Raw genomic sequence first — 25,309 nt, forward strand, 5'->3', positions numbered from 1 at the left:
AACTTTCCTCAGTAAATTGCCTGTATTGGCTGTAAATGGTATTTTCCATCAATGATCTAAGTTTATTTGTTTATTTGGATCCCCATTAGCCACTACCTAGGCAGTGGCTACTCTTCCTGGGGTCCCAACAAGTAAAACATACAAAACTACATTTAATCAACAACAATAAAAAGTCAAGTCACTGAAACATATTAACGCAACATTCATTCCAAATATCAAAATCAACAATTTAATATATATTTTGCCATTAAATGTTCCTTTAAATATTTTTTTAAACTTAAAAATGTGATATCAATGGTAAATGATTCCATATTTTCATTCCTATATACATTACAGTCCGTTGTTTTCCAGTGGTTTTCGAAAAAGGAAATAAAAAACATTCCTTTTATTCATGCCTGGTGTAAAAAATTATGACTAGTACTACTATACAAAAGTTGAGAGTACAGCACATTAGGAACTCTAGACACAGAAATATTTCTTATAAAATAAAGCAGAGAGACAATCCTTCACCAGTTCATTCTTAGTATATTAGCTCTTCTATAACAGTTTAAATTCAGTCGTGTCGCTCTGTTCTGGCCAAATTTAATTTTTCAATTACATCTTTTTTTTTTTTCTTTACTTGATGCACTGGTTGCCACACCACTGGCACTGGGCAATAACACGCGATTCATCCAATCACTGATTGATTGTGCTGCAGTGACTGACACCCCTGAGAGCCAACAGTAGCGGCATATTCATAAGGCCCGCCCACTGTTCGCGCTGGCGCTGCCGCAGTGCCGCTGTCAGCATGATGAGAGAACAGATCAGATGAGACAGCAGCACGGAACATTTATCCAGAAACTCCATGTACTAAATGATCATCATAATCTATCGGGAACTGTGATTGTGTGCACTTCAACTAGCATCAACTAGAGTGTTGTCGTCAGAGAAAGGTGAAGTGGAAATCCGAGTAAAGATTTAGTGGATCCCAGTGTAATAATCTTTATTGAATAATCTCCTTTAATTGAATATGTGTTGCAATCTCGTTTTGGTGAGTGACATTTATTTTTTATCATATGTTATCTTATGCCAGATATGTCAATTTCAGAAATTATTTGATATGAGCTGAGTTGTGTAACGTTAGACCGCAGTCACAGCGCGAGCTGAACTAGTTAGCCGTGGGCTAAAGCTACCGCGTGTAACAATGATCTTTGTATCATGAGTTGAGACAAAGAGTGATTAATGAGTGTCGATGTGTTAAATAACTTTCGTAAAGTTGGATTAATTTGTCATTTGTGCTGCGCATGTCATTTGTTACTGAAATGTTGAGTCAGAAATTAATTATTGTACGTTTGCCTTGTGTTTTCCAAGGCTGCGTTTTCTTGTTCTGTTTTTTTTTTCCTATGTGAACGTGATCGGCAAGTGTATCCTGTTTTGTGCCATAAATAATCCCGTGAAGGTGAATCGTCTGCCTAGTGGATGCAATTACATATGCACAAATGCTGACCAGTGCCCATGGACCTGTTTCCCCTTTGAACTGTAATTTGAAACCATCAACTGGTAGGATAATTACAATTTTCTTTTGTTTTTTTGGACTCAAAGGACTTTTTTTTTTTTTTTTTTTACTTCTGAAATGGAGAGACTTTGTTTTTTTTGTACTTGAACTGATCGAGAGAAGTTTGAACAACTCTTTAAACTGAATCATTTGATTCACGAACTCTGATCAGCTGAGTTGTTTGATTCATGAACTTTGTTCAACTTAATCAATTCATCTCTCCAGCATTTCCAATTCATATTGTTGAACATACTATTTTTCTATAGAAAGATAAGGTGGTTTATTGGAAGGAATTATGAATCACATTGTGTTTTGAGTCAAAACCAATCGTTGTGTTTCTTTCGTCTACAAAAATTGACTAAATATCGTCGTCAACGAACCACGTGACGAAAACGAGACAAGACGCAATGTAAATGCTGCGTCATGTGATTATAACTATAATTAAATGTATAATGCAATATTGTTGACGAATAAAAACGAGACTAAATGTGGTTAACAAAATAAAAACTATGCTAAAATGTCTTTTCATTTTCGTTGACCAAAACGAGACGAAATGTTAGGACATTATTTCGTCTCGTTTAGTTGCATTATTATTATTATTTTGCAGTATTTCTGTTTCCCTTGTCTCACTTCAGGGGCTGCATCAGGTCGCACTGCACAGACGCAGGCGACGTCACTTCCTCAAGCCCCACTCGCGGCATTATTTAGAAGATGCAGCTGCAGTGAGTTAGCATAAACGACAACAAACAAAGTTAAGTATGACGCCCGTTTCACACACACTCCGTGTGTATGCGGTGCAGGAGCAGCACGCGCTATAGTGCTTTCACATATGCTGCGTTTGCAGTGCGTAACTGATCCACGGCTTTACCACAAACTCTGTTTATTTCAAATCCAGAAGTTATCAGCTACTTTTATTTAAAAAAAAAAGTTTGTCAGCTTTGCGATTCTCTTTGTACACACATACTCTTTAATAGACGTAATTCACTTTTAAGCACAATTTAAACAACGTATTATTCAATACACTACTTCTATATAGATTTATAAGCAAGTGGTAAAATATTTAGCCGTGTAGTTATATTAAAATTGCAAATATTTTAAATTAAAACTTAAAATTGTCAAAAACAGCCGACTCTCATGCCTTTTCTTTTGCATTTAAATTTGAATACAATAAATCTTGGATGTCACAAAGAACTTGTTTTTCAACCTCCACGAATGAGACGAGTGTTAAATAGAATTGCATTACTAAAAAGAGACTAAAATACAGTTTTCATTGACTAAAACTAGACTAAATGTCATCAGTTTTCGTCGACTAAAACTAGACGAAAATAGTCATGGATAATTCTGACTTAAGACTAAAATACTCAGACTTTTAGTCGACTGAAACTTAACTAGACTAAAAAGAGTATGAACATGACTAAAACTAATAAAAACTAAAATGACAGCTTGACACAAAGACTACACTAAAACTAAAAATAAAACAGGCCGCCAAAAACAACACTACTGATTACATTTCTTTTTGTACATTTGGGTTATAGAATGTAGGGCTGTCTCGTGAAGGAATTTCCCATGTGGTAATTTTGAGTGGCTCAATAGCACGACATGCAGTATTATCACCATTTATATATTTGTCGTTTATTTATATTTATGTTTTGCTATATAAATAAATGTTACGATGTGTATAGCATGCACAAAAATCAAGGACATTTTCTGTAACGAATGTAGCCGAAACTAAACAGCGTCTCTGCGCATTGAAAGGCTGTCACTCAGTGCGCAGTCACATTGTTACAGCAACGGATTGTCTTTGAGTCATTAAACCGTACATGTACAAACACATTCAAAAACACTGATTCATTAAAAAGATAGATGTGATGAAACTAGGTGTTAATTATTTTTAACTTTAAGCTCCACTTTTCAAGGCTCAGCTGAGCAGCAATGCGTCGCATGGGTAACGCTGAAGCTTCATAGCTTAATAGAGACCAGTGGCATTGATTCAATGCATGACTCGCCGATTTATTTTCCAGCTGCTTCCTCGCACTGTGAAATGCCATTTGTGGTAAATACCCTTAAACATTAAAAGGGCGATTACAATATTTCACTTTCCTTGGACACAACAACCTTTTTAACATATATATGACTTGACCTCAAAGACAGACGCAGGTAATCGCACACGCTCAGTCGATCTCTCTCTCATTCACTGTCTGATTCAAGAACTGTCTGTCTGTTACAAATCACCATGATAAACAGTCTTGTTATCATTATTAACGTATTTAACATTCAATACACACAAAGTTCAAAACAAAAACGGTATAGCCTTATGAAAACAAAACATGCGAATATCGCAGTTGCTGCGGTTACTTGCATTCCTCTGCGGTTGGCTTGTCAGTAGCGCAGTACTACAATATTGCAGTTATCGCGACAGCCCTAATAGAATGTATTATTTTGTTTTATATTACAGGGCCGTTGAATGCTTGAATCTGATTGGTTGACGAACGTTCTAAGGTGTGCATTATTTTCAGGGAAACGCACAGCTAAAGTAGTTCCAGGTAGGTCTCGACCGCATTACAGTTCCATATCACTTCACGTAGTCAACTGTAATAACGGAAAATAGGATAGGGTAAGTGTACCCATTAAGCCCACCAAAATCTAAGTCTAGGTTTTTTTCATAGATATTGACATAGTTTATAAGAAAAATTATTTGTTAAAATGCAAGATTAATCTCTCATTTGAAATTGTATTAATTAGTTGATGTACATTTTAGAATATAAAATTAAGATAATTTAGGAATAAAGTCAGAAGTCTGGCATGGGCTTAATTGGTACTTTTGGCACCATTTAAGCCCGCATGTGTTCCAAATAAGCCCACATCATCATTGATTCACAAAATATAAAAAAATTAAATGATTTTAAAGAAGTAAAACATCAATATATTTATTTAGTGACAGGGAAGTATTAAAAATAATAATTTTGCTAATGTTTGATTAGAGCCCTGGGTATGATGGGTTGGTGTTAGTGGCCGGTGGTCTGGAGCTTTAAGTCGGCTTGACTGGAGTTGTAGCTGGAGTCAAGCTGGAAGTTTGACCGGGTGTATCTCGGGAGCCAAGCCGAGTTAGGGCTCCATACTCTGGGCTTAGGGGGGCCTCCTAGTGGGCACCCCACACAGGGAGTCTGGAGCCTTAAGCCGGCTTGGCTCCCGAGTTATGCCTGGTCAAAGGTGGAAGTTAAACTGGGTGTAACTCAAGAAGTAAGCCGAGTTGGGGCTCCAGACTCTGGGGTTTCAGAGGGTCTCCTAGTGGGCCCCCCACACCGGGAGTATGCAGCCTTAGGTTGGCTTGACTCTGGAGTTATGTCCGATCAAAGTTCTACAGGAAGTGTTCTTCTCGGGAAGAAAGCCAAGTTAGGGCTCAAAAACCCAGCATAGGGGGCCCACTGGAGTCCCATGCCCATGCCTGGAGTTCAGAGCCCCAACTCGGCTTGGGTCCCGAGTTTTGCCCGGACAAATTTAGACAGGAAGTGGCGGTATCTCGGAGCCGGACAGTCCCAGGGGCTCAGGACTGTGGGGAATATAGGGTCCCTCTGGGAGCTCTCCATGCCCGGAATATCAAGCCTTAAGTCAGCTTGGCTCCCGAATTATGCCCAGTTATACATAAAGGACTTTAGGACAAAACGGGCTCTATCTCATTTGAATGAATGTGTGTAATTTGTGTGTAAGTAAGGTAAGGGTAAAAGGTTAGTAAGATAAAAGCACACAAAGACACGTTATCATTAAACACTTAACTTCACCTAATTTAATCGAAGCTTTTAGGCTGTTGAATCATTCAAAAGAAACGAGTCGGTGATGTCTGTTTTCATTTACTATCTATTTTTCTTATTTGTCACTCATCTTTCTGAAACAAACTACGAAGAGAACTTTTTAGAGCATAATTTTTCAAAGAGAATAATTTTCTCTTTGAAAAATCCGGACCGCAAAATGGGTCCATACGGACCGCGAAGCCTTTTGACATAATGAAATAAATAAATGCCGCTATTTTCTAATAAAAACACATTTATATCAGGCACATCAAAGTCAGCTCAGTAGAGCCGTTTGGGTCCAACAGCGCAACGGGTTGCTATGGTTGCTACTACAGTTACTATGCTCACTGTTTCTACGTTCAGACGCGCAGTCATGCGTGCAATGAAGAGAGCAGAGAGCGCGCAAACAATGGCATTTTCAAAAATGTGTAAAGTTGACGCTGAAAACCGAGTTTTCCGAGATAATTGGTGGGAAAATACGCATTTATTCTTCCTGCATCAAGCTGTAACTGTTACAAGGCCCGTGTGTCTCACTTGCTCCGAGTCTGTCGCGGTTGTCCAAAGTCAGTGGAAACATTAAATGTCATTACGAAGCTAAACAGACACTTAGAAGAAACTTATCCTCAGCAGTCCGAGGTAAGGGCGCAGAAAATAAATGAGCTCAAAGCCCAGTATGAGCGATCTACACGGGTCGTCCTCTCTCACTCATTCGCCGCCCAACATCGAGCATATGAGTGTTCACTGAGAATACAGTGAATTTTAGACAATTTTATTTAAATTTCATAAGAGGTTATTTACATTTTTATGGACTACAAAATAAGAGATAGAGTTTCTTGCACTTTTTCATTTTTCCAACACTGGTGGCACTATTTTTTGCATGTGTTTCTGAATGATATTGCTGATTATCTTTACCAATGCAACTTGAAGCACAGAAGAGAGCAGTGTTCAACATTAGATACATTTAGTTAAGTAGAGACAATACAAGGAGGTTTGCGTTGATTGTGATTGTTAATCTCAGTTCAGCCGAAAAAAGCACTTTAGTTTTCCTTTTAAGTTGTTAATGTTGAAATTAATGTATGTTTAGTGCAGATTTAGAGATGAAGGCATTTTGCACAGTTTCCTTTATCATATTTTTGTCAGACATTGTTACTGGTTGAATTCAGATATTTTGTACCAAATCAACTTAAAGGACATAACAGAACAGCATTAAAAATAGATCAGTTTTGTGAAGGATCACTTATAGCTGCTTATACATATGAAAAGACATGTTTATCCATAACATTATATTTTGTTCAATAAAAAAAAAAAAAAGTTATCTACACTCATTTCTTTAGTCTGGTAAAACCCATCAATTCATATTTTTAGGTATATAATTGTCCGGACCTCGGCTGGTGAGGAGGGTTCATTTACTGGACCTCAAGCAATTTTAGTTGAAGACCCCTGGATTAGAGGAATGTAATAATTTATGTTTGGACCTGAAATCACTGATACAACCTTTAATTGATGTTGCAGGTAAATATGTTTTATCATCTGCATACGTGACTGTCCACACACTTTAAAACAAGAGGAAGATCATTGGTCTTAAACAACTTCCTTGAGGCACACCACATTGCAACTCTTTCACGTCTGAATAACTTCCATTATAAATGCACATTGTCCCGTGAGACAGTTAACTTTTAAACCAATGTAGAGTATGAGAAGTAAATTTGTAAAATTTCAGTTTATCCAGCAACAATTTATAATCCAGTACATCAAAAGATGAGCTAAAATCTAACAATACTGCTCCTACGTTATTGTCATCAATCTATGCTCTCTCAATATCAATGCTAAAAATGAGATAAAAATGTTAATTTCCGCCATGATAAATTTTCCACCATTTTGTCAACAACCTACTTTTACTAACTAGTCCTAGATTTTTCGCCTGATCGGAACCAAACCAGTGCAGAAATGTATAGAAAATCCTATAAATCTTAAGCAAAAATTAGTGGGCATATGTAATATAACAGTAAAAAAGCATGCAAAATTGTATGAAGATCGGAACATAGGTGGCAGTATTACTGTCAAAAAGCTTTGAAAACCATTTATTTCCTATGGTAAATTGCCAGTATTGGCTTTTAATGGACTTTTCCAACTATGATGTCAGTGGTTAAAAGCTTGCTAAATAAAGCTTAATGTCTTTTGATGCTTATGTGCTTAATGGCCTTAAATGCTTGAACCCCGCTAAATGCTGCTTGCAGCTTTAATTATTAGGGGTTCAAGCACGAAGTGCTGAAACCCTATTGTAATTGTAAGGATTTTTATTATTATTATTATTATTCTTCTGCCGTAAAACGCATCGTGCAGCCCAAACCGTAAGGGCTGGAGACTTGAAACTTTGCCAGATGGTAGTACAAAAATCGAGGAGAGGTTCAGAGATTATGACCCCGATTGGCCCATAGGTGGCGCTATAACAACCAAAAGCGCGAAACTGCTCATAACTCCTAGACCGTATGTCGTAGACTCAAGTGTCTTATATCATTGGAAAGCTGGAAACGTGATGAAGAAAACGTATATCTCCGATTTCATTTCCGGTATGGAAATTTTTCCGCCATTTTGAATTTTGTCAAAAAACTACTTTTGCTAATTAGTCCTAGGTTTTTTGTCCGATCGGAACCAAACCAGTGCAGAAATGTTCTATGGAGTCTGACGATCAATAATTATCAAAAAAAATTCGAAATTTCGATTCATGGTCGCTAGGGGGCATAAAATAAACATTGTGGGAGGAGCCTATTTTACTAAAATGGCTATAACTCAAAAAGTAAATGAGATAGCTTAACCAAACTCGGTACACATGTGTATGGGTTTAGTCTGGGGTCACAGTAAAAAAATCGCGACGATTGAACAATAGGTGGCGCTATAACATGGAAAAAACATGAAAAGGCCTTTAACCACCTGACCGTTAGTCCGATTGACTTGAAAATTGGTATGCAGTGTCTTGGCCCAAGGTGCCATATATGTCTATGAGGAAATTGGCGTATCTCAAAAAACATGGCCGCCATTGGCCAATGAAGTTGAGCACCTATTAGACAAGGTTAACGGAGGCCGATCGGAACGAAACTCGATGGGCATGTTCATCTCATGGCCCTAGAGGTCTGTAAGAATTTTGAAAGAAATCGGCCACTAGTTGGCGCTAACGAGTTTTATGGCTCTGTAATCACGTGGTGTTACACTCATCCACACAATATGCATATCATTTGATAGACCTGCTCATGCTGAACAACTTTGCCTCAAGAACCATTGCTGTCAATCAAACCGTTCATTAAATATTCGCGAACATGTTAAAAACCTACTTTTGCGAACTAGTCCCAGGTTTTTCGCCCGATCGGAACCAGACCAGTCTAGGACAATTCTCTGGACTCTCTAGATCAATAATTATCGAAAAAAAGTTGAACTTTTGCATTTGGATGGCTGTAATAGGGTCATTTATAAAATGGGCGTGGCAAAATACATAAAAAATCCTATAAATCCTAAATGAAAACTCAGAACTTCACAAAAATTGGTGAGCATATGTGACATAACATCATTAACAAGCATGCCAAATTTTATGGAGATCGGACCATAGGTGGCGCTATAACTGTTAAAAAGCTTTAAAACCATATATTTCCTATGGTACATTGCCTGTATTGGCTGTAAATGGTATTTTCCATCTATTATGTCAGTGGTTACATGCTTGCTAAATAAAACCTGATAACTTTTGATGCTTTTGTGCTTAAAAACCCTTAAAGGCCTTAACACTAGAACTGCCATGGCGGTCATTTTGACCGTTTTGAATTTTATATCTGCAATAACTTTGTTGAAAAAATAAATAAAATCCTGCTGGTACCTGACTTTTCCTAAAAGTGTCTGTATTTTCATTTAAAATGTTTTTCATATAAATTACACATAAGGAAAAAAAACAAATGAACATATTTACCTATTTCGGCCATAGACGGTCAGATTGACCGCACTGAATTTTGCGGTATTATTATACATATACCAATACACACCAATAAAATGTGGTAAAAAATACACAAAACATATTCCACAACAAATAATTTAAATGGAATGATTTTCAGAACAGAACAAAAATGAAAAAAATAACTATAAACAAGCCAAAATGAAATAGGCTACTTTCAAGCGAAAGTGAAAGTAAGCGGCGTTGGGCTCACGTAACTCTCTAATTAGAATAAAAATGTTTCAACATTTGCGATGTATTTGGATGGTAAACTATTCTTTATTATGCTTTGTAGGCTACTTCACTCACGTTCCAATATCGACGGAAAAATCTTCACATGCGCAAAATGGTACGAATTGTATAGGCTACTGACAGAGCAGTGGATTTTTTATATGTTAGGTTGACTATTTTATTATAATATTTTATTATGGCTATAATGAACAGGCTGCGATGTCAAGATTGCAATGCTTGAATATGGTGTGTGTGTGTGTGTGTGTAAGGCGCGGGCGCGATCGAACAGTGTAAACATGAAAACAGGCTGCTCCGTCATTTTGGACATCTACGGATATTATTATTTATAGATGTATAATTAAACTTGTTTAAATGTACAGTTTGGTGTTGTTTTGTTTTTAAAAGATATCCTAATACAATAAATGCATTAATCTCTCAATTGGGTATTTATCATTAAAGATGTAGAGTTTGGAATCTAGCGGTCAAAATGACCGCTTGCGGCAGTTCTAGTAGTTATGGAATTCTGGCACTTCTAGTGTTAACAGCTTGAACCCCGATAAATGCTGCTTGCAGCTTTAATTATTATTATTCTTCTGCCGTAAAACGCATCGTGCAGCCCAAACCGTAAGGGCTGGAGACTTGAAACTTTGCCAGATGGTAGTACAAAAATCGAGGAGAGGTTCAGAGATTATGACCCCGATTGGCCCATAGGTGGCGCTATAACAACCAAAAGCGCGAAACTGCTCATAACTCCTAGACCGTATGTCGTAGACTCAAGTGTCTTATATCATTGGAAAGCTGGACACGTGATGAACAAAACTTATATCTCCGATTTCATTTCCGGTATGGAAATTTTTCCGCCATTTTGAATTTTGTCAAAAAACTACTTTTGCTAATTTGTCCTAGGTTTTTTGTCCGATCGGAACCAAACCAGTGCAGAAATGTTCTATGGAGTCTGACGATCAATAATTATCAAAAAAAATTCGAAATTTCGATTCAAGGTCGCTAGGGGGCATAAAATAAACATTGTGGGAGGAGCCTATTTTACTAAAATGGCTATAACTCAAAAAGTAAATGAGATAGCTTAACCAAACTCGGTACACATGTGTATGGGTTCAGTCTGGGGTCACAGTAAAAAAATCGCGACGATTGAACAATAGGTGGCGCTATAACATGGAAAAAACATGAAAAGGGCTATAACCACCTGACCGTTAGTCCGATTGACTTGAAAATTGGTATGCAGTGTCTTGGCCCTAGGTGCCATATATGTCTATGAGGACATTGGCGTATCTCAAAAAACATGGCCGCCATTGGCCAATGAAGTTGAGCACCTATTAGACAAGGTTAACGGAGGCCGATCGGAACGAAACTCGATGGGCATGTTCATCTCATGGCCCTAGAGGTCTGTAAGAATTTTGAAAGAAATCGGCCACTAGTTGGCGCTAACGAGTTTTATGGCTCTGTAATCACGTGGTGTTACACTCATCCACACAATATGCATATCATTTGATAGATCTGCTCATGCTGAACAACTTTGCCTCAAGAACCATTGCTGTCAATCAAACCGTTCATTAATTATTTGCGAATATGTTAAAAACCTACTTTTGCGAACTAGTCCTAGGTTTTTCGCCCGATCGGAACCAGACCAGTCTAGGACAATTCTCTGGACACTCTAGATCAATAATTATCGAAAAAAAGTTGAACTTTTGCATTTGGATGGCTGTAATAGGGTCATTTATAAAATGGGCGTGGCAAAATACATTAAAAAGCCTATAAATCCTAAATGAAAACTCAGAACTTCACGAAAATCGGTGAGCATATGTGCCATAACATCATTAACAAGCATGCAAAATTTCATAAAGATTGGACCAAAGGTGGCGCTATAACTGTTAAAAAGCTTTAAAACTATATATTTCCTATAGTACATTGCCTGTATTGGCTGTAAATGGTCTTTTTCATCTATTATGTCAGAGGTTACATGCTTGCTAAGTAAAACCTGATAACTTTTGATGCTTTTGTGCTTAAAAACCCTTTAAGGCCTTAATAGCTTGAACCCCGATAAATGCTGCTTGCAGCTTTAATTATTATTATTAGGGGTTCAAGCACGAAGTGCTGAAACCCTATTGTAATTGTACTGATTTTTATTATTATTATTATTCTCCCCTAAAACGCATCGTGCAGACCAAACCGTAAGAGCTGGAACCTTGAAACTTGGCCAAATGGTAGTCCTCAATTTGGGGAGAACCTATCAAAGTATGACTCAGATTGGCCCATAGGTGGCGCTATAGCAACCAAAAGCGCGAAACTGCTCATAACTCCTAGACCGTATGTCCTAGACTCAAGTGTCCTATATCATTGGAAAGCTGGACGCCTGAAGGTCAAAACGTATATCTCCGATTTTATTTCAGGTATGCAAATTTTTCCGCCATTTTGAATTTTGTCAAAAACCTACTTTTGCGAACTAGTCCCTGGTTTTTCGCCCGATCGGAACCAAACCAGTGCAGAAATGTTCTTTGGAGTCTGAAGATCAATAATTATCGAAAAAAAGTCGAAATTTCGATTCCTGGTCGCTAGGGGGTGATAAATTAATGTTGTGGGAGGAGCCTATTTTACTAAAATGGCTATAACTCGAAAAGGAAATGAGATATCTTCACCAAACTTGGTGCACATGTGTATGAGTTCAATCTGGGGTCATAGTAAAAAAATTGCGACGATTGATCACTAGGTGGCGCTATAACATGAAAAAAACATGAAAAGGGCTATGACCACGTGACCGTTTGTCCGATTGACTTGAAAATTGGTATGCAGTGTCTTGGTCCAAGGTGCCATGTATGTCTATGAGGACATTGGCGTATCTCGAAAAACATGGCCGCCATCGACCAATGAAATTTGAGCACCTATTAGACAAGGCTAACGGAGGCCGATCGGAACGAAACTCGATGGGCATGTTCGACTCATGGCCCTAGAGGTCTGTAAGAGTTTTGAACGAAATCGGCCACTAGTTGGCGCTAACGAGTTTTATGGGTCTGTAATCACGTGGTGTTACACTTATCGTCACAAAATGCATATCATCTGATAGAACTGCTCATGCTGAACAACTTTGCCTCAAGAACTAATGCTGTCAATTAAACTGTTTATTAAATATTTGTAATTATGTTAAAAACCTACTTTTGCGAACTAGTCCTAGGTTTTTCGCCCGATCGAAACCAGACCAGTCTAGGACAATTCTCTGGACTCTCTAGATCAATAATTATCAAAAAAAAGTTGAACTTTTGCATTTGGATGGCTGTAATAGGGTAATTTATAAAATGGGCGTGTCAAAATACATTAAAAAGCCTATAAATCCTAAATAAAAACTCAGAACTTCACAAAAATTGGTGAGCATATGTGACATAACATCCTTAACAAGCATGCCAATTTTTATGAAGATCGGACGATAGGTGGCGCTATAACTGCTAAAAAGCTTTAAAACCATATATTTCCTATTGTATTTCCTGTAAATGGTCTTTTCCATCTATTATGTTAGTAGTTACATGCTTGCTAAATAAAAGTTAATCACTTTTGATGCTTTTGTGCTTAAAGGCCTTAACTGCTTGAACCCCGATAAATGCTGCTTGCAGCTTTAATTATTATTATTATTATTATTATTTTTCTTCTGCCGTAAAACTCATCGTGCAGCCCAAACCGTAAGAGCTGGAGCTTTGAAACTTTGCCAGATGGTAGTACAAAAATCGAGGAGAGGTTCAGAGAATATGACCCCAATTGGCCCATAGGTGGCGCTATAGCAACCAAAAGCGCGAAACTGCTCATAACTCCTAGACCGTATGACGTAGACTCAAGTGTCTTATATCACTGGAAAGCTGGACACCTGAAGGTCAAAACGTATATCTCCGATTTCATTTCCGGTATGTAAATTGTCCGCCATTTTGAATTTAGTTAAAAACCTACTTTTGCGAACTAGTCCTAGGTTTTTTGTCCAATCGGATCCAAAACAGTGCAGAAATGTTCTCTGGAGTCTGAATATCAATAATTATCGAAAAAAAGTCGAAATTTCGATTCCTGATCGCCAGGGGGTGATAAATTAATGTTGTAGGAGGAGCCTATTTTACTAAAATGGCTATAACTCGAGAATGAAATTAGATATCTTCACCAAACTTGGTGCACATGTGTATGAGTTCAATCTGGGGTCACAGTAAAAAAATCGCGACGATTGATCACTAGGTGGCGCTATAACATGAAAAAAACATGAAAACGGCTATGACCACGTGACCGTTAGTCCGATTGACTTGAAAATTGGTATGCAGTGTCTTGGTCCAAGGTGCCATGTATGTCTATGAGGACATTGGCGTATCTCGAAAAACATGGCCGCCATCGACCAATGAAATTTGAGCACCTATTAGACAAGGTTAACGGAGGCCGATCGGAACGAAACTCGATGGGCATGTTCGACTCATGGCCCTAGAGGTCTGTAAGAGTTTTGAAAGAAATCGGCCACTAGTTGGCGCTAACGAGTTTTATGGCTCTGTAATCACGTGGTGTTACACTTATCGTCACAAAATGCATATCAACTGATAGATCTGCTCATGCTGAACAACTTTGCCTCAAGAACTAATGCTGTCAATTAAACCGTTTATTAAATATTCGTAATTATGTTAAAAACCTACTTTTGCAAACTAGTCCTAGGTTTTTCGCCCGATCGAAACCAGACCAGTCTAGGACAATTCTCTGGACACTCTAGATCAATAATTATCAAAAAAAAGTTGAACTTTTGCATGTAGATGGCTGTAATAGGGTCATTTAGAAAAGGGGCGTGGCAAAAAAACACTAAAAAGCCTATAAATCCTAAATGAAAACTCAGAACTTCACAAAAATTGGTGAGCATATGTGACATAACATCATTAACAAGCATGCCAATTTTTATGGAGATCGGACCATAGGTGGCGCTATAACTGCTAAAAAGCTTTAAAACCATATATTTCCTATGGTATTTCCTGTAAATGGTCTTTTCCATCTATTATGTCAGTAGTTACATGCTTGCTAAATAAAACTTAATCACTTTTGATGCTTTTGTGCTTAAAGGCCTTAACTGCTTGAACCCCGATAAATGCTGCTTGCAGCTTTAATTATTATTATTATTCTGCCGTAAAACGCATCGTGCAGCCTAAACCGTAAGTGCTAGAGACTTGAAACTTGGCCAGAAGGTAGTACAAAAATCGAGGAGAGGTTCAGAGAATATGAGCTAGATTGGCCAATAGGTGGCGCTACAGTGCAAAAAACAAAAAAATGGCATATTTTTGCTTAAATCTCATCAACCCTTTGTCACAGACTCAAGTGTCTTATATCTTTGGAATCCTTGGGTCAAGCCGAACAAAAAAGGCCTCAAGGATTTCATTTCCGGTATGCAAATTTTCCCGCCATTTTGGATTTTGTCCAAAACCTACTTTTGCGAACTAGTCCCTGGTTTTTCGCCCGATCGGAACCAAACCAGTGCAGAAATATTCACAGGAGTCTGAAGATCAATAATTATCGAAAAAAATGTAAAATTTCGATCCACGGTTGCTAAGGGGTATCAAAACGTTCGCAGGAGGCGGAGCTAATTATACGAAAATGGCTATAACTCGTGAACGAAATGAGATATTTTCACCAAACTCGGTACACATATGTATGAGATCAAGTTGAGGTCACAGTAAAAAAATCGCGGTGATTGGCCTCATGGTGGCGCTATAATATGAAAAAAACATAAAACAGGCTATAACCACCTGACCGTTAGTCCGATTGACTTGAAAATTGGTATGCAGTGTCTTGGTCCAAGGTGCCATGTATGTCTATGAGGACATTGGCGTATCTCAAAAAACATGGCCGCTATCGGCCAATGAAGTTTGAGCACCTATTAGACAAGGTTAACGGAGGCCGATCAGAACGAAACTCAGTGGGCATGTTCGGCTCAAGCCCCTAGAGGTCTGTAAGAATTTTGAAAGAAATCGGCCACTAGTTGGCGCTAACGAGTTTTACGGCTCTGTAATCACGTGGTGTTACACTTATCGTCACAAAATGCATATCATATGATAGATCTGCTCATGCTGAACAACTTTGCCTCTAGAACCATTGCTGTCAATCAAACAGTTCATTAAATATTCATGAATATGTTAAAAACCTACTTTTGCGAACTAGTCCTAGGTTTTTCGCCCGATCGGAACCAGACCAGTCTAGGACAATTCTCTGGACTCTCTAGATCAATAATTATCAAAAAAAAGTTGAACTTTTGCATTTGGATTGCTGTAATAGGGTCATTTATAAAATGGGCGTGGCAAAAAAACACTAAAAAGCCTATAAATCCTAAATGAAAACTCAGAACTTCACAAAAATTGGTGAGCATATGTGACATAACATCATTAACAAGCATGCCAATTTTTATGGAGATCGGACCATAGGTGGCGCTATAACTGCTAAAAAGCTTTAAAACCATATATTTCCTATGGTATTTCCTGTAAATGGTCTTTTCCATCTATTATGTCAGTAGTTACATGCTTGCTAAATAAATCTTAATAACTTTTGATGCTTTTGTGCTTAAATGCCTTAAAGGCCTTAACTGCTTGAACCCCGATAAATGCTGCTTGCAGCTTTAATTATTATTATTAGGGGTTCAAGCACGAAGTGCTGAAACCCTATTGTAATTGTACTGATTTTTATTATTATTATTAGGGGTTCAAGCACGAAGTGCTGAAACCCTATTGTTATTGTTAATTTTCCCATGATGCAACATTCAGACATAAAACTGATCGGGCAGACCAAACCGTAAGTCGTAGAGACTTGAAACTTTGGGGGCTGATAGTACTCACACCGCCTACAGCGTCACCAAGGCCCGCCCCGATCGGCCTGACGGGGGCGCTACAGCGGTCAAAAGTACGAAACGGCTCATAACTCATCAACCGTGAGGCGTAGGCTCAAGTGTCTTATATCGTTGGATTCCTTGGCTCGAGGCGGACCAGGTGCATGCCTCGGATTTGCTCGTCACCCTGGGAAAATTTTCGGGTATTTGGGGTTTTTCACAAAACCTACTTTCGCGAACTAGTCCTAGGTTTTTGGCCCGACCGGAACCAAACCAGTGCAGCAAGATTCTCTGGAGTCCGAATGTCAATAATTATCAAAAAAAAGTGAAAATTTGGGCTCACGGTCCCTAAGGGCCGCCAAAACGTTTGAAGTGGGAGGAGCCCATTTTGCTTAATTGGCTATAACTCGTGAACGGAACGAGATTTTTGCACCAAACTCAGCACGCGTATGTACGAGCTCATTCTGTGGTCGCGTGAAAAAGGACGTGGCGACTGGCCACTTGGTGGCGCTATAACTGTTAAAAGGGTGTCAAAATGATGCATTTCTATGGCAAATCCCATGAAATGGCTGAAAGCGGCCATCTTGCTGTCTGATTTGCATACAACCTCACAAAATCGGGCATGCGCATGCGTCACGTGATCCTAAAGAAGCTTGGAAACTTTCACGGACGTCGGGCCATTGGTGGGGCGCTTTAACTGTCATAAAGGTGAGAAGGCCTCTGTATTATCCTATGCAAAATGACATTTAAATGACTGAAAAATGGGGGAAAAAAGAGCAGCACTTCACCAAATTAGCTGAGCACATGCGCCATATTATTCTAAAGAAGCGTGCAAACTTTTATGGAGATCGGGCCATCAGTGGAGGTGTCACAGTTTAAAAGGTAAAAAAAAAATTCACCACATTTCCATGATAAATGAGCTAAAAGGGCAAAAAACATACTTTTTCCTCTCCGAGGCACACGTTAAAAGGCTTGATAAAGTTTTTGGAACGCAGCAGCGCAAGCGGCAAGTGCCTAGACCCTATAGTTTTTTTTTTAGAGGCCTTTTTGTGGCCCTTTTTTAGCCACTTATTAGGGGTTCAAGCACGAAGTGCTGAAACCCTATTGTTAGGGGTTCAAGCACGAAGTGCTGAAACCCTATTGTAATTGTAAGGATTTTTATTAGGGGTTCAAGCACGAAGTGCTGAAACCCTATTGTAATTGTGCTGATTTTTATTATTATTAGGGGTTCAAGCACGAAGTGCTGAAACCCTATTGTAATTGCTCTGATTTTTAGGGGTTCAAGCACGAAGTGCTGAAACCCTATTGTAATTGTGCTGATTTTTATTATTAGGGGTTCAAGCACTTCAGTGCTGAACACCTATTGTAATTGTTAATTTTCCCATGATGCAACATTCAGACATAAAACTGATCGGGCAGACCAAACCGTAAGTCGTGGAGACTTGAAACTTTGGGGGCTGATAGTACTCACACCGCCTACAGCGTCACCAAGGCCCGCCCCGATCGGCCTGACGGGGGCGCTACAGCGGGCAAAAGTACGAAACGGCTCATAACTCATCAACCGTGAGGCGTAGGCTCAAGTGTCTTATATCGCTGGAATCCTTGGCTCGAGGCGGACCAGATGCATGCCTCGGATTTGCTCGTCACCCTGGGAAAATTTTCGGGTATTTGGGGTTTTTCCAAAAACCTACTTTCGCGAACTAGTCCTAGGTTTTTGGCCCGACCGGAACCAAACCAGTGCGGCAAGATTCTCTGGAGTCTGATTGTCAATAATTATCAAAAAAAAGTGTAAATTTCGCTTCACGGTCCCTAAGGGCCGCCAAAATGTTCGAAGTGGGAGGAGCCCATTTTGCTTAATTGGCTATAACTCGTGAACGGAACGAGATTTTTGCACCAAACTCAGCACACGCATGTACGAGCTCATTCTGTGGTCACGTGAAAAAGGGCGCAGCGACTGGCCACTTGGTGGCGCTATAACTGTTAAAAGGGTGTCAAAATGATGTATTTCTATGGAAAAAACACATGAAATGGCTGAAAGCGGCCATCTTGCTGTCTGATTTGCATACAACCTCACAAAATCGGGCATGCGCATGCGTCACGTGATCCTGAAGAAGCTTGAAAACTTTCATGGACGTCGGGCCATTGGTGGCGCTTTAACTGTCATAAAGGTGAGAAGGCCTCTGTATTACCCTATGCAAAATGACATTTAAATGACTGAAAAATGGGGGGAAAAGAGCAGAGCTTCACCAAATTAGCTGAGCACATGCGCCATATTATTCTAAAGAAGCGTGCAAACTTTTATGGAGATCGGGCCATCAGTGGAGGTGTCACAGTTTAAAAAGGTAAAAAAAAAAAATGCACCACATTTCCATGATAAATGAGCTAAAAGGGCAACAAACGTTCTTTTTCCTCTCCGAGGCACATGTTAGAAGGCTGGATAAAGTTTTTGGAACGCAGCAGCGCAGACGGCAAGCGCCTAGACCCTATAGTTTTTTTTTTAGAGGCCTTTTTGTGGCCCTTTTTTAGCCACTTATTAGGGGTTCAAGCACTTCAGTGCTGAACACCTATTGTAATTGTTAATTTTCCCATGATGCAACATTCAGACATAAAACTGATCGGGCAGACCAAACCGTAAGTCGTGGAGACTTGAAACTTTGGGGGCTGATAGTACTCACACCGCCTACAGCGTCACCAAGGCCCGCCCCGATCGGCCTGACGGGGGCGCTACAGCGGGCAAAAGTACGAAACGGCTCATAACTCATCAACCGTGAGGCGTAGGCTCAAGTGTCTTATATCGCTGGAATCCTTGGCTCGAGGCGGACCAGATGCATGCCTCGGATTTGCTCGCCCTTCAGGCGCCAATTTTGAGTAAATTGAGGTTTTTTGAAAAACCTACTTTTGCGAATTACTCCTAGATTTTTTGCCCGATCGAAACCAAACCAATGCAGAAATATTCTCTGGACAGAGACTATCAATAATCATCAAAAAAATTCTTAATTTAAATTCACGGTCGCTAAGGGAAATCAAAATGTTTGATGGCACCAGGGCCACTTTTACTAAAACAATTATAACTCGTGAACGGAAAGAGATATTTTCGCTAATCTTGGGAAACGTGTTTATGAGCTCAATCTGAGATTACTTGAAAAAAATCGCGACGATTGGCCACTTGGTGGCGCTACAACATGGAAAAAAAATTATGAAAATGGCTATAAACGCACCCAACCGTTAGTCCTTTGAAATCCTCAATCCTTCCCGAGTCCAACAATACCAAATATGCCAGGTTTCTCCTTATAGTTTGTGTATCATTGTCATTAAGCACTTAAAAAACTTGCAATTATCTTCGAAACCGATAGTCCAAATTTCTTGAAATTTGAAAACATAGATCAATAGCTAAACAATAACGCCCAAATGTCACAATTAAGATAGGAACTGACAAAAATAAATAAACAAATAAAAATTTTAAATCATTGTCACCCATGGATCATTTTTATTCTCTCATAAACAGAAGTGTCTAAACTTCAAAACAAAATGAGATATTTACAACAAATTTGACAGACATGCATGGGCACACTTTGAGGACACTTAACAAAAGTGGTGGAGATCAGGCAAGATGTGGTGCTATAACTGTCAAAAAAACTTTCCTCAGTAAATTGCCTGTATTGGCTGTAAATGGTATTTTCCATCAATGATATAAGTTTATTTGTTTATTTGGATCCCCATTAGCCTCTTTCTAGGCAGTGGCTACTCTTCCTGGGGTCCCAAAAAGTAAATCATACAAAACTACATTTAATCAACAACAATAAAAAGTCAAGTCAATGAAACGCACTAACCCATCATCCATTCCAAATATCAAAATCAACAATTTAATATATTTTGCCATTAAATATTCCTTTAAATATTTTTTTAAAACTAATTTTTCTTGTAAAAATGTGTGATATCAATGGTAAATGATTCCATATTTTCATTCCTCTATACATTACAGTCCGTTGGTTTCCAGTGGTTTTCGAAACAGGAAATAAAAAACATTCCTTTTATTCATGCCTGGTGTAAAAAAATATGACTAGTACTATTATACAAAAGTTGAGAGTACAGCGCATTAGGAACTCTAGACACAGAAATATTTCTTATAAAATAAAGCAGAGAGACAATCCTTCACCAGTTCATTCTCAGTATATTAGCTCTTCTATAACAGTTTAAATTCAGTCCTGTCGCTCTGTTCTGGACAAATTAATTTTTTCAATTACATCCATTTTTTTTATTTACTTGATGCACTGGTAAAAACCACTGGGCAAAAACACGCGATTCGTCCAATCACTGATTGTGCTGCAGTGACTGACACCCCTGAGAGCCAACAGTAGCGGCATATTCTTAAGGCCCGCCCACTGTTCGCGCAGGCGCTGCCGCTGTCAGCATGATGAGAGAACAGAATAGATCAGATGAGACAGCAGCACGGAAACTTTCTTCAGAAACTCCTTGTACTAAATGATCATCATAATCTATCGGGAACTGTGATTGTGTGCACTTGGAAACTTTGGATGCATCAACTTGTCGTCAGAGAAAGGTGTAAAAGGTGAAATCGGAGTAAAGATTTATAGTGTGATAATCTTTATTGAACAATCTTCTTTAATTGAATATGTGATGCAGTCTCGTTTTGGTGAGTGACTTTTTTTTGTCATATGTTATCTTATGACAGATATCTATTTCAGAAATGATTTGATATGAGCTGAGTTGACTAGGCCGCAGTCACAGCGCGAGCTGAACTAGTTAGCCGTGGGCTAAAGCTACCGCGTGTAGCTAACATCTTTGTATCATGAGTTGTGACAGTGACTGTTTTATGAGTGTCGAATCGATGTGTTAAATAAATGTGGATTAATGTGTCATTTGAGCTGTGCATGTCATTTGTTACTGAAATGTTGAGTCAGAAATTAATTATTGTACGTTTGCCTTGTGTTTTCCAAGGCTGCGTTTTCTTGTTCTCTATTTTTTTTCCCTATGTGAACGTGATCGGCAAGTGTATCCTGTTTTGTGCCATAAATAATCCTGTGAAGGTGAATCGCCTGCCTAGTGGATGCAATTACATGCACAAATGCTAACCAGTGCCCATAGACCTGTTTCCCATTTGAACTGTAATTTGAAACCATCAACTGGTAGGATAACTACAATTTTCTTTTGTTTGTTTTTGTTTTTTATATTTATTTGTTGCTATATAAATAAGTGTTACGATGTGTATAGCATGTACAAAAATCAAGGACATTTTTTGTAACGAATGTAGCGAAAACTAAACAGCGTCTCTGCGCATTGAAAGGCTGTCACTCAGTGCACAGTCACATTGTTACAGCAACGGATTGTCTTTGAGTCATTAAACCGTACATGTACAAACATGTTCAAAAACACTGATTCGTTAAAAAGATAGATGTGATGAAACTAGGTGGTAATTATTTTTAACTTTAAGCTCCACTTGCGAACTTCACCTAATTTAATCGAAGCTTTTAGGCTGTTGAATCATTAAAAAGAAACAAGTCGGTGATGTCTGTTTTCATTTACTAACTCTCTATTGTTCTTATTTGTCACTCATCTTTCTGAAACAAACTACAAAGAGAACTTTTTAATTTATCAATATAATTTTCTCTTTGAATCAGAACAAAATTGTCAACTATTTGCTTTCCTGTTGCACCATTTCCTCCCTCCAGTAGATGATCCTTGCTTCTGATTTAATTATGCCCTACCAAATACTATATCTAGGTGTAGCACATCAAGTCAAGTTGCGCACTACATGCTACACAGTGTTGTGTAGGGCTGGGTTTCAATTCAAATTTCAAGAATCGATTCGATTCCGATTCTCAAGATCTTGAATCGATTATCATTATTCGATCCGATCTGATCCGATCTTCGAGATTTAGATAATGTTAATTTCCGCCATGATAAATTTTCCACCATTTTGAATTTTGTCAACAACGTACTTTTACTAACTAGTCCTAGGTTTTTCGCCCGATCGGAACCAAACCAGTGCAGAAATGTATAGAAATCCTATAAATGTTAAACAGCTTTAAAACCATGTATTTCCTATGTTACATTGCCTGTATTGGCTGTAAATGGTCTTTTCCATCTATTATGTCAGTGGTTACATGCTTGCTAAATAAAACTTAATAGATTTTAAAGCTTTTGTGCTTTAAGGCCTTAAAGGCCTTAACTGCTTGAACCCCGATAAATGCTGCTTGCAGCTTTAATTATTATTATTATTTTCCCCTAAAACGCATTGTGCAGACCAAACCGTAAGAGCTGGAACCTTGAAACTTGGCCAAATGGTAGTCCTCAATTTGGGGAGAACCTATAAAAGTATGACCCCGATTGGCCCATAGGTGGCGCTATAGCAACCAAAAGCGCAAAACTGCTCATAACTACTAGACCGTATGACGTAGACTCAAGTGTCTTATATCATTGGAAAGCTGGACGCCTGACGAACAAAACGTATATCTCCGATTTCATTTCCGCCATGATAGATTTTCCGCCATTTTGAATTTTGTCAAAAACATACTTTTGCGAACTAGTCCTAGGTTTTTCGCCCGATCGGAACCAAACCAGTGCAGAAATGTTCTCTAGAGTCTGAATATCAAAAACTATCGAAAAAAAGTTGAAATTTCGATTCACGGACGCTAAGGGGCGCCAAAACGTACGTTGTGGGCGGGGCCTATTTTACTAAAATGGCTATAACTCCAGAAGTAAATGAGGTATCTTCACCAAACTTGGTTCACATGTGTAAGAGGTCAATCTGAGGTCACAGTAAAAAAAACGCGGCGATTGGCCACATGGTGGCGCTATAACATGAAAAAAACATAAAACAGGCTATAACCACCTGACCGTTAGTCCGATTGACTTGAAAATTGGTATGCAGTGTCTTGGTCCAAGGTGCCATGTATGTGTATGAGGACATTGGCGTATCTCAAAAAACATGGCCGCCATCGGCCAATGAAATTTGAGCACCTATTAGACAAGGTTAACGGAGGCCGATCGGAACGAAACTCGATGGGCATGTTCGACTCATGGCCCTAGAGGTCTGTAAGAGTTTTGAAAGAAATCGGCCACTAGTTGGCACTAACGAGTTTTATGGCTCTGTAATCACGTGGTGTTACACTTATCGTCACAAAATGCATATCATCTGATAGATCTGCTCATGCTGAACAACTTTGCCTCAAGAACTAATGCTGTCAATTAAACCGTTTATTAAATATTCGTAATTATGTTAAAAACCTACTTTTGCAAACCAGTCCTAGGTTTTTCGCCCGATCGAAACCAGACCAGTCTAGGACAATTCTCTGGACACTCTAGATCAATAATTATCAAAAAAAAGTTGAACTTTTGCATGTAGATGGCTGTAATAGGGTCATTTAGAAAAGGGGCGTGGCAAAAAAACACTAAAAAGCCTATAAATCCTAAATAAAAACTCAGAACTTCACAAAAATTGGTGAGCATATGTGACAGAACATCATTAACAAGCATGCCAATTTTTATGGAGATCGGACAATAGGTGGCGCTATAACTGCTAAAAAGCTTTAAAACCATATATTTCCTATGGTATTTCCTGTAAATGGTCTTTTCCATCTATTATGTCAGTAGTTACATGCTTGCTAAATAAAACTTAATCACTTTTGATGCTTTTGTGCTTAAAGGCCTTAACTGCTTGAACCCCGATAAATGCTGCTTGCAGCTTTAATTGTCATTGTTATTTCTGGATGCATTTTTTTCCTATTTACTCTCTCCATAAGAAATTCGCTAAAAGAGTTCTAAACCATTCACCAAACCACCAACCATCAATAGGAATCAGGAATAGGAACTGTATGAAAATAAGGAAATAAGGTTAAGACTGTGTTCTAAATATAATGAACTAAAATTCCATGATTGAACATTTGCCACGATTCTATGATTCATTTTTCTTCAGGATTTTGGGTAATACAAATTCTATTGTGTAATTTGTCAGTGAAATGCATTGGGTTACTTATGTTGAATACTGACTGAAGGCTTCAGCAGATCCATATACCTTAACTTCAGACATCACAATCAGTCTTAAAGGTTTATACAGAATGATTAAAAACATTTTTCCATATGGAGAAAATGATGAGGACTTTAATTTCCAGAACCAACAACAATAAAAGTGCAATTCAAGTCAAACAAGTATCAAAAGTTTATGTATATATTATATAGTATTATCACTTTTTTTGTGAAAGAAAGTGAAAGTGAAAAAGTTCTGAACTGTGTCAAAACAGCCAACAGTAAGTGCTTTATCATTAATAAGAAACCAGCAAAGCATTTCATCATGTTTCAGCTCATTTTCCCATAATCGATTTTTAGAGGAATATTATAGGATAATGTTGTTTTAGCTGATTTTATTCTATGGGAATAATGTTGCAGTAGCTGTTGCGATCCTCTCAGATCATGCGTATTTCTCCGTCTAAGAAAGCAACAAATCACAGATGATAAAAAAAGAAATTAGTGCTGTTTACAGCTACAGAAAATCAGCATATCTGTCATCAATCAGTGAATGAGATCTGTTTGAAATGTTTATTTCCCTATCGGGATGAGTTTTTCAGTGCATGTGAAATAAGCACAGATCTATACACACTACAGTAGTGCAGTATTTTACCTCATACGTGGATTTTCTACAGAACCTCTTCTCTTCTCTCCTCATCTGCTTTGACAAATAAACATACAAATAAACAAATTTTGCAACATTAAAAAATGTCTCCTTTCAATATAGTATCTGTAGGTGATACGTGCCCCTTCTAGCTTTCCTGCGGCGATAGCAAATCACACCAGCAGCTACACACACCAGCAGAACAACAACAACTATTCCTGCAACAGCACCTGGAGGCAGACCTGAACCTGGAACAGATACAGACAAATAGAGACATTAGTGTGAGTGAATTTGACTGTGTTTATACCATTATCCCTGGAAATAC

At 38.4% G+C, this 25,309-nt stretch overlaps 2 protein-coding genes across 2 annotated transcripts in view; one reads left to right on the forward strand and one right to left on the reverse strand.

Annotated features, from left to right (window-relative positions):
• Positions 1-25,309, forward strand: part of LOC311294946 (uncharacterized protein) — a 424,344-nt gene that overhangs the window by 314,105 nt on the left and 84,930 nt on the right. The gene's annotated exons all lie outside the window — the stretch shown is intronic.
• Positions 24,452-25,309, reverse strand: part of LOC311294755 (uncharacterized protein) — a gene marked incomplete at its 5' end in the record, with an annotated part of 28,481 nt that continues 27,623 nt past the window's right edge. Inside the window, 3 exons of the mRNA XM_084415785.1 lie at positions 24,452-24,801; positions 24,994-25,038; positions 25,128-25,232. Coding sequence (XP_084271911.1) covers positions 25,010-25,038; positions 25,128-25,232 — 134 coding nt within the window. The 3' untranslated portion in view covers positions 24,452-24,801; positions 24,994-25,009. The remainder of the gene's footprint in view (positions 24,802-24,993; positions 25,039-25,127; positions 25,233-25,309) is intronic.

This window comes from Rutilus rutilus (assembly GCF_951802725.1).
Source record: "Rutilus rutilus genome assembly, chromosome: 8".
Taxonomy (NCBI): domain Eukaryota; kingdom Metazoa; phylum Chordata; class Actinopteri; order Cypriniformes; family Leuciscidae; genus Rutilus; species Rutilus rutilus.